Below are 10675 nucleotides of genomic sequence, written 5' to 3'. Positions count from 1 at the left end.
GCCTGCGATGCTCTCCCCCTTTACGTTGTCTAACGCCGCTGCGTGCTTTCCTACCGCTGCCCTGCAGGTTTCCCATAAACATTTGAAAGCTGCTCCTGTTCTTTAGAGCCCTCTGTAAACACCACCGTAGCGATAAGGCCCTCAGCCATTCTGGGATGACGCGGTCACCCCATGATCTGCGCTAGCACGCCTGTCTGTACTGCTGGAGGCTGCCGGTCCCTCAGACTGCATGCATTGCCTCAGTCCAAATTTAGGGCTTCTCGGCACTACTGTGCTGACAGAAACCTGGCTTTGATCACCATTTTTGTGTTAAACGAGTCAACTACCTAACTCTGATTTTCAGCACATGGCTAAGGTATCCCAGGGCAGCGAAGGCATTTCGATCTTTAACGTTTTGTTCGCTTAAGGATTAAATGCCATTGTTAATTTAGCAACACAACTTTAGTTTATACTCGTAACCAGGGGGGTTTCCACATCTCTATGCAGTTGCCACTTGTGCATATAACCCTCCACATGAAATAGCAAATGATAGGTACGTGCAAGTTGCATGAGTGTATTTAAAGAATACATATGAATGTGCACGTGCAGTTCTGTATCTATTAGTGCAATGACCTGAGGCTTTACAAACTGAATACAAAGCAGATCATGGCTGACACAGATCTCTACTCATCTGGGTGAGCCCACAGCAGTACAGACTCCCCGGCTTGCTGCTACTCCCTCCTGGGGTCCCGAGCTGACCCCCAGGACTGCCAGTACCTTGTGCCTGGGAAGAGGAGACAGGCTGTCGTGCATCTGTGACGGAGGGAATGAACTCCCACCGCTTCTGGCTGCTAGGAGAACAATCAGCCAGGCCCGTCTACTGTGAGCAAGGCAACAGCTAAATAAAGGACCCGTCAACTTTCAGGCCTGGCAGCTGAGAGGAGGGGAGGAAGGACACCTGGCAGAAAGCAGCACTCGCCCTTCAACGCCCAGCCACAGGCTTTCTGCCCAAGAGCCATACCCGAAGGCCTTTTCTACACCTCTGCTTCCTTGTGGGTAACGATACCTGTCAGCAACTATTCCAGGCACAAACAAGAGGATTTCAGAAAAAGGGCAAGGGAAATTTTGGTGCCTCCCTCCGCTTTCCTTAAAGGAAGCGCTGAATCTGGGAGAGAGCTTATTCTTCTATTACATCATAATAAAAATACATTCATTCAGTACACTCCTCAGAGCGGTTTTCAACAACTACGAAGGGATGACCCATAAACCGTGGCCCAGGCTTTAGAGGCGCTCGCTGTCCTGAACAGCTTCCAGTCTCCTGCGCTTTATACACAACCCGTGGCAAAGACCAGTCCCGCCGCAGGAAGCCCATCTCTGCTGGAATTAGTCTGCATTCCACTACGTGGAGAGGGGAAGGAATACGTAAAAGCGGTAGATCAAGCGGCAAAGGTCATCCCAAAAGCCAGGCAAAGGGATGTTCCTGCCAAAAAAAGCTCCTGAACACATGACAGAAAAGTTGCAAACAGAGCTAAACAGGGAAAAAACAAAACCAATTTTGACTAATGACCGAGCCTCGTATCAAGGCTTCTTAGGTTGCTTCTAGAGAAAGTTGAAAGACTTTCAGCTAAAGATTTGTTTTCCAGACAAAGGTAAGAACCAAGTGACATCAGGAAGGATCCTGCACAAGAGTTGTGTCAGCATAGTTCCAGGGTTTCTTTTCTCATCCAGCTGGCAGGAGGAAAAACCCACTTGTCTGAACTGGGGAAACTAGTTTTATGGGAAGAAAATGTAGGCTTGAATATTGACACTAAATGTTATAATCAAAATGGCATTTAAATGCTTGTGCAAATAAAACCCTGCAATAAGAGTAAAACCACGAACTTTAATAAAAAAGTCTGGCTTTATTTAAAAAAAAATTTACAAGTGTATTTCTTTAAACCTCAAACATACGCAGCTGAGTTATTCACATCTTCCATTAGATGTGGCTTATTGCTTCAGCCTCCCTCAGCAAAGTGCCACATGACTAACGAGTCTCCCCCTCCACAAAAATGTATCTACCATTTTACAAAGCTCTCGTGCAGACGGGTTCTTTTTTTTTTTTTCCTTTAACGCTTAAACACAGCTGGTTTTACACAGAAAAGTGACTGCAGCTTAGCCATTTTGCAGATGGCAGCAATTTTACCCAACCTTTGCTGCCTTGATTTGCTTCTCGCTCCATTTGGTGTCCCTTGATCACAGGCTGATGCACACTGGCTAGCTGGGGTACCAGAAGAGACCACTGAAAGCATCCTGTAAGGCTCGGTGACAAGCAAGAGAAGAAGTGTAGCCCCCAGCAAGATCCTGCGGAGAGGCGGCTCGTACATGGTTGAGATACCTAAAACAAAGAGCAGCATTATTTTAGCGCAGAAATAAACACATCATACACCTGCGTAGTTCACAGTACAGTGAGGTCGAGGCTACTTTTTGGGAGAAAGCAAGGAGAAGGAGCTGCCTACTGCTAGCCACCTGTGGAGGTATCAGTACAAGTTTCTATTAGTTATGACGATGATGATGATGCACCTTCAGACAAGCTGCCCAGCCAACGCTCTGAATAAACTTGACTCCTTGCAATAGGCTGCACAGGGCTAAGTGCACTCGCTGGTTTGTATTTTCTGTGTTCGCTCTGGGGCAAGGTTGCATTTCCCCCCCCTTCAGTGACTCCTTCTAAGATGATGACAATGACGATGACACAAGCTTTCCTACGCTCCCACAGGAATTGGAGGGTTTCAGCTCTGCCTGGTTAACACCAGGCACTCCCAAGAGCTGCCTGTGCTGGTTGCTCTGATGACAACAGGGCTGAACTTTCTGCTCTCAGACCTATCAGTATCTGGAGTAACTCCACTGCCACAGGGAATTAGATCTATAGAAGGCTGTGTGGTGGGTTGACCCTGGCTGAGGGCCAGGTGCCCACCAGAGCCGCTCTATCACTCCCCTCTTTCATTAGACAGGGGAGAAAAGGTACAATGAAAAAAAAAACTTACGGGTCGAGATAAGGACAGGGAGAGATCATTCTCTAATTATCATCATGAGCAAAACAGACCGAACTTAGAGAGGGAATTCATCTTATTTATTACTAAGCAAAACAGAGTAGAGGAATGAGAAATAAAACCAAATCTTAAAAACACCTCCCCCCACCCCTCCCATCTTCCCGGGCTCAACTTCACTCCCGGCTTCAACCTCCGCCCCCCCCAGCGGCACAGGGGGACGGGGAGTGGGGGTTACGGTCAGTTCATCACGCGGTGTTTCTGCCGCTTCTTCATCCTCAGGGGGAGGACTCCTCTCATCGTTCCCCCGCTCCAGTGTGGGGTCCCTCTCACGGGAGACAGTCCTTCACGGCCTTCTCCAACGTGAGTCTCCTCCACGGGGTGCAGACCTTCAGGAGCAAACTGCTCCAGCGTGGGTCCCCCACGGGGTCACAAGTCCTGTCAGCAAACCTGCTCTGGCGTGGGCTCCTCTCTCCACGGATCCACAGGTCCTGCCAGGAGCTTGCTCCAGCGCGGGTGCCCCACGGAGTCACAGCCTCCTTCAGGTGTCTCCACCTGCTCCGGCGTGGGGTCCTCCACGGGCTGCAGGTGGAATCGCTACACCCCCTCATCCTCCCTCCATGGGCTGCAGGGGAACAGCCTGCTTCACCATGGTCTTCACCACGGGCTGCAGGGGGATCTTGCTCCGGCGCCTGGAGCACCTCCTCCCCCTCCTTCTGCACTGACCTTGGTGTCTGCAGATGTTCTTACATCTTCTCACTCCTCTCTCTGGCTGCAAAAGCGCTCTCTAACTGTTTTTGTCTTTCTTAAATATGTTATCACAGAGGTGCTGATTGGCTTGGCCTTGGCCAGCGGCGGGTCCGTCTTGGAGCCGGCTGGCATTGGCTCTATCAGACACAGGGGTAGCTTCTAGCAGCTTCTCACAGAAGCCACCCCTGTAGCCCCTCTGCTACCAAAACCTTGCCACGCAAAACCAACACAGGCTGTCATCAACATTTTGGCTAAACAAGCCTCTAAACTTCACCATTAATTAAGTATCATCACCCGTTTGCAAAGCCATCTAATTTTACACCCAACCAGCCAGACTGATGGGCTGACATTGAAACACACTACCGGTGACACTGGCGCTGCCGCAAGCTCTTGGCTCCACTCAGCTCCTTCTGAGGCTCAAACCCAGTCGTGCAAAGCCAAGAGCCCCCTTAAAGGTGTCTACTCAGGGGGACTGAATAGTTTCATTCCATGCCGTAACCCTATAGTTCCTGCACCCCACAAGACAGATATGAGACCGGATTGTCAGCTACTTTTGCACCAAAATCCCATCCAATACAAAGACAGCCGCAGGCTGTAGCCTAGCGCCATCAGCACAATGACCGTCTCAAATTCTGAACACCAGGTAAAACGCCATAAATGAGAACTGTCTTTCGCAGCAGCCGTGTAAGCTGCAGAGCTTCAGCTAGCTGTTTTGATTCATCACTTGGTACATGTTGTTCCTGGGAAGGTTGAGTCATTCCACCTCTGGCTTGGCAATTCAAGCATAAACTTGCAAAATGCATACAGCCTTTTATAATGTTATCCCCAGAAACCCAAAACAGCTGCACTTTTGGCAGGAAAATACAGGACCACCAGTAAAATATCCAAAACAGTTGCATCTTTTAATTTATGACTGTACACTGTTTCCATAAAGAGTATATAAAACAGGTCAGATTTTATAGGTAAGACATAATAAACAGTCATACTCATTGATGCCATAAATGTGTAGAAAAAGAGGTTACTTAGAAATGATTAATTACAGTTTTTAAACTGTATTTCTTGCACCTAATAACCACAATGCACAGACATGAGCAATGTTTCTGTGTGATTGTCGGTGAGATGCCGAAGTCGAGAGACTGAATTTGCCTCCTATGGCCGAGTTCAGGTGAGCTCTGCTGCTTTGTCCCAACTTGTGAGGGAGCCCGGTCCTCGCTGCTGGACACCGGTTCCCACCAGCATGGGCACAGACGTTCCAGCACAAACCCTTTTAATTGTGTTTAGTCCAAAGGGATCTACAAACACAGCAGCAAAGCTGGTCCCGTCTCTTAATTTGCAAGGGAAAATGGTCTGCAGAGAGCTCCTGTTCTGTGGGAGAATACATTTATTAGATTTTTAATATTTTTTTTTAATCATTCTTGTTACTTGTCCCTTAATATTTTAGGAGGAAAAATCTCAGCCTTCCCAAAAGCCTTTTACAATTGCTGTGGGGAAACAGGAGCTCCTTCCCGCAGCCAGGAATGATGAAGGGATACTGACAACGACAAATAATTTCCTCCAAAACGCTGGTGTGAAACTACCTCCACCCTCCAAACCGGAGAGTCTTATAAAAATCAATTCCCATCTCAGATTTCACTTCTATCATGTTTATTTCATTGCACAAACTTCATTTTCCACTCATGCATGGAACAGTCCAGAGAAAAAGGGATTATTTTACGTTTCTATATTAACAAAGGTTGGTTGTGTGGTTGTGTGTTTTTCATTACTTATCTTTTGTTGCTTAATATATCACTATAAGGAGAGAGGGAGAGTCTGTTGTTTCCCTTTTTTTAGGTCATCTGAAATCAGGGCATTAGTTTCATAAGACAACCTGATTTCCAGCTATTAGAGCATTTATAGTTAATTGGTGTGCAATCTCTGAAGCAATACAAAATCATTGCCAAAAAAGGCTCAGATCAACTTTTACTATGGCAACCTGCGTTAATTCTCCTTACTCCTGTGAAACAAGCATGACACGCCGCTGGCTGTCAAGCGAGGTCTTTATTTTCTCGTTAAGTATCTAAACTTACTGCTCTTGACCCATTTAATTACTGTGGTACACCAGGCAATTGCAAAGAATCTGCCGCGCTGAAGCCACACAATGAGAAGCGAATGTTTCGCCGGCTTTTCCACACCAATCCCCATCTGTGCTGCCTGAATCTGGCCGTGCCCTTCGCAGGAGAATCTCTCTGAACTGGATTCCTGGGGTTTCTGGCAGAGGTCAGCACATCTTTTCATGTACACCTTTACAACAGCAGCAGGAAGAAGCGCCTGCCAAGTTTTATTTCCAAAAAGTAAAGCTCCGTTAGGTCTTGGGACCTGGAGGTAATTGCTCTCACTAGTTAGCAAATTCCAGCACACTAGGTCTGTTTTTCATAGGTTTATTTTAAGTACCTGTAAATCTTATAAGCAGAAACCAGGAAAAAGAGCTTTGCTTTTTCTGGTGCATATTTTTTTTAATGTACCTTGTTTTTACTGAGGGCAGACTAAACTCTGAAGTTAAAAAAAGCCCGCACTATTATTTTTGTGCAGGGCTAAAGGGCTGTGTGTTCTCTGCCCCACAGTTTCACACTTCCCTCTCACCGTAATGCCCACGCTGCACTGTGCTTCTGGCTTTGCCCAAACAAGCCCCTTCCCTTCACTGCAGCCATTGGGTGTTGATCTTCCCCATTAACCTTTCACGTCACTTAAAACACGTCGTATTTTGTTCTTCATGAGCCTTCAGGGGGCTCATTCCTGACCTTTAGTTTCTCATCACCACGCAAAAAAGAAAAAATAAATCCTCCTGTTGTGAAGGGAAGAGGTGTAATTCACACTTGGTACAGAGGCTCAGACTCAAGCTGGTCATTCCTGGGGGTGGGTTTCCTTCACGTTTTCTCTTTTCCGAAGGCTGCGTCACCATCACTTCATCAGGCATGACTGGGACCGCTGGAGAAGCACGCAGCGGCGTTCAGCGCGCCAGCAGGCACAATGCCCCGTGCCCTTCCACCCACCGCCCAGGCGGGCTCAGCACCACTTGGCGTTGCCACGCAGACCCGGCACCAGCTCATCAGGCACCGAGGCCACTGGCCAATGTCCCCACACTGCTCGACAGGACAGTCTCCTTGCAGCGAGATTCAGGAAAGGCTTCAGAAACAGTCGGAGAGGATGGAGAAATGGCACAATCAAACGAGCAAACCAGGCTATAAGAATAAAAAACCAAACCAACCACCAAAACATCCAGCCAACAAGCCAAAAAACCCCACAGTACTTCCCTCCACCCATCCACCCGAGAGTATTGGTGCTCGGGATTATTCCACACAATCTTCCCCCATCTACCCAAGATAAATGCAGTTCCACTGGTGTTTCTGCAGATGCATTATTGAAGGTACACGCAGAATACTCTGTATTTGGCATACAGATATATTTTTTTTTTGATCTATTAGGTATTTTATGGGGGTGAAGAAAAGAAAAATCACTCACAAGTTGTTTGACAAAAAAAAAAAAAAAGATAATGTAATTCTATTCCACAGAATAGATTTACTGCTCATCTGATTATCCGCAGTATCCAAGACAGAAAGTAATGGGGCAGACATTAGATCTGGGAAATCGTCCAGATTCATCATTTCAATAATAAATAGTGGTTGCATGAAAGCGAGCAAAATACTCCAGTCTGGAAAACAGTGTAAAGCATTAGTAGCGCAGTAGCATACGCTGCATTCCTGAACCTTTCTGGAGACAGTATTTTCATTAGATTTACCAAGTCTCTAAGCTGAGCTATCAATGAATTATTCAGAGTGTCCTTGCAGAGACTGGGTCTTATGTGCCTCTCTCACCCGACAAGAAACTGGATTTTCTCTGGCCTGTTTTTTGTGGAGGACCATGTGGCCTGGGTTACTGTCCAGCCCCCGAGCAGGTAGAAACCGAGTTCCTCCAAGCAACCCTGGTTTGGTTTGAACCAGTTCTACCACACAGTCGGTCCACGCAGCCAAAGCAGAATTTGCTTAGAAAATGAGCCAAGTTTGTTGCTGTTCTTCATAAAATAGCCCTGGGAAATTCATTTGGGAATAACAGGCTTTCGCTAGGTGTTATTCAAATATGGTGTGGCCCTCCCTGCCTCAGAGACCGGAATATCTAAGGTAGGACAAAAACACAACACACAAAGCTGGTACTCAAAGTAGTAGTCCAGAATAGCACAGCAGTAGTCCAGCACACCTCTACAGACTAGCTAAAAGCCTGATCCCAAGTCCTCAAAAGTCAGAAAGCAACCCTTCCTCTATTTTAATAGACACTCTTTGGGCACCATCTTCATATTCAAATCTTAAAAAACAAAGCAGTTATTATTGGTATCAGAAATTCCTGCTGAACGCCAGCCAGCACATCCTGTTCCAACATATAAACCAACTTTAACACAACCACGAACTCAGCAGAGGCTCCTCACGAGCCCAACTCAATACCTGCTGCGGATCTTGCACCACGCCTGAGGTCAGGCCGATGGCAGCAAGGTGCCAACCATCAGCCGCTCTTCTCCTCCACTCTCCAGGACAACAAGGACTAAATGGGAAAAAAAGTATTTTCTAGTTGAATTGGTAAAATTGTTCCCTGGAAAGGAGGAGGTCCACAGCTGTCTCAAGGAACTAAGACATTTGGTTGATAAATACAGCGTAACTAGTTTAATTACTTTAATTGGAATGTGACTAGGAAGTCAAAGTGGACAAGGAATTATCACGGCATGGGCTTTGCTGCAAGCAGCAGCAAACGGGCAGGCAGCTGCCCACTGCAATACCTGTGGGGGGGTGTTGGGTGTTTTTTAATGCCTCTGGTTATTATGCCTCAGTGTATACAATTGCAGCAATCAGCACAAATGTCAAGAAACTGCTAAGCATAACGAGGTCCAAAACCAACAGACACCAAGGCACACAGAGAAAGAACGTATTTTTAACCAGATTATGTCACCTGTTAGCCTTGCAGCAGAACAAGACCAAACATAGCCCATAGTGCAGGGGTACAAGGAAAAGTCCCTCTAAATACCACGATACAGTTTTGGCTAATGAAAAATCCTGCTGATGACAAGAGAGGTACCGTAACCATCGCTCTTGAAGCCCCAGCAATCCTACTTGCAGACAGCAGATACACCGGTTCAGATTCAGCTTAGTAAACCAGTCTATTTTTTTTATAATTAATAATACTGTTTAGGTATGCTAGTTTTCTGAGGGCTTAGTGAGCAGAAATTGCTCACCAAGGTGTCACTGAGCGTCAGACCCAGCCTTTTCCACGCCACAAACTCAGCCCATTTCACATACCCATGCCCCAAGAGACTGCCGCAGACCTGTCACTGAAGTCGTCACAATTCACAGCACCGTGCTCAGAGCTCCTCTCATTCAAACCAGGATGCGACCAGGTGGAGAAGCTCAGGGCGTGCTTGTAAAACACCCACCTCTGCCACCAACACAGGGGACGTGGTAGCAATTCTATTATTCGGGGGCTGAAGCTCCCAGAATCGACTGCTGAATGCACGGTTGGTATTACGAGCAAACCCTCTGGTTCCAGCTGACCTGACTTCAACGACATTTCCAGGGGCTCACTTGAATTGTTTGGAAATAAACATATCCGTACTTAGATGATGTTGGAGTATTTTTCCCCTCCCTTTACTTCAGAGGGAAAATTCAACCAACTTTCCAATATAAAAAAGTTAAAGTCTTCATCTTGCAATAAATTCTTCAACATCAGATGCCTACTGACTCTAATGGGTCTCTATTTATTAAAACAAAGATTTTTTTAAAAATCTTCTTAATTGGGAGTTTGAGTTCATGGCTCCTAGAACTTTGATTTCACAGTTTTAGGTCTTCTAAGTGAAGAACTCTGTTCTACCAGAAATAACTTCTCCCAGTAGACAACCCACGAAACCCCCAACCCACCAAATCAATAAAAGAAATCTGGGACCTTTAGCCTCTTCCATCTGTGTTTTTCTAAATAGCAATTTGTTTCAAATACTGTCAGAATGTCTCTGGGCAGGAGTACACGTCAACTGTGTGTGGTGAGACAAAGTTCTTCAAAATTAAAATAAACCAGGGCTGCCACAGCACACCTCAGCTAAGACAGAACAGCACAGAGGTCTGCTGCCGGACACTGAAGGAAGGAAGGAAGGAAGGAAGGAAGGAAAAAAAAAAAGCCTAGTAAAGTAATATTAGCCATGAAACAGCTGTCCCTGATAAAACCAGTTCTGACTCCAAAGGTAGAAATCAGTGATGAGTTATTCCTCTTTTCCTCTTCTCCCTTATATCAAAGGGCAAACGTGTCAGATGCCGACAGCCCAGAGCCACCCGTGCCCCGCTGCAACAGCAACCCGGCAGCACCTCAGGGCTCCCCGCTCCTGCTCGGAAAGCGGCAGCTTCGCTCCCTACCATTCAGCTACTGCAGTGACCAATAAAAGAATCTCCGGAGGGTTTAATACAAAAACTAAGGCACTTTTATTTGATGTTTCACATAAACTGTTTCCTCTTTTAATGGTGAAACACATACAAACCCCATAAGATATATCTAATTAGCTATATCAGAGATTTTATTACAAATTACCTATGACACTGGTGAGTACAGTTGTGAACCTCGCAGAAGAAAAATCTTTAAATGCGAAGGTACAAAGTCAAAGAAGCCATCCTCGGTGGGGGCGAAGAGAATCAAATTTTCCCATACTACTTTCCCTGAAAACTTCCTCTTTTTGTGATGAAATCCAGACACCAAACATTTCCACTGGAAAGCTAATACATTGGGGGATGGAACGGAGGGAAATTGTCTTGTGACAGCTATCTCAAAATACATCTTCAGTGCGTCAAAAAAAAAAAAAAACAAACCAAAACCAACCCAAACAGCTCTTCTACTGGTAAAAAAGAAGTTTAAATGCAGAAAAA

General features: G+C 46.1%; 1 protein-coding gene across 1 annotated transcript in view; it reads right to left on the bottom strand.

Moving 5' to 3' along the window:
- Window positions 1–1860: 1860 nt before the first annotated feature.
- Window positions 1861–10675, bottom strand: part of MNAT1 (MNAT1 component of CDK activating kinase) — a 126501-nt gene continuing 117686 nt past the window's right edge. The window contains exon 8 of the mRNA XM_075753333.1: window positions 1861–2353. Coding sequence (XP_075609448.1) covers window positions 2233–2353 — 121 coding nt within the window. The 3' untranslated portion in view covers window positions 1861–2232. The remainder of the gene's footprint in view (window positions 2354–10675) is intronic.

Source organism: Balearica regulorum, chromosome 5 (genome assembly GCF_011004875.1).
Source record: "Balearica regulorum gibbericeps isolate bBalReg1 chromosome 5, bBalReg1.pri, whole genome shotgun sequence".
Lineage (NCBI taxonomy): Eukaryota > Metazoa > Chordata > Aves > Gruiformes > Gruidae > Balearica > Balearica regulorum.
This window is presented reverse-complemented; position numbering and strand designations above follow the sequence as displayed.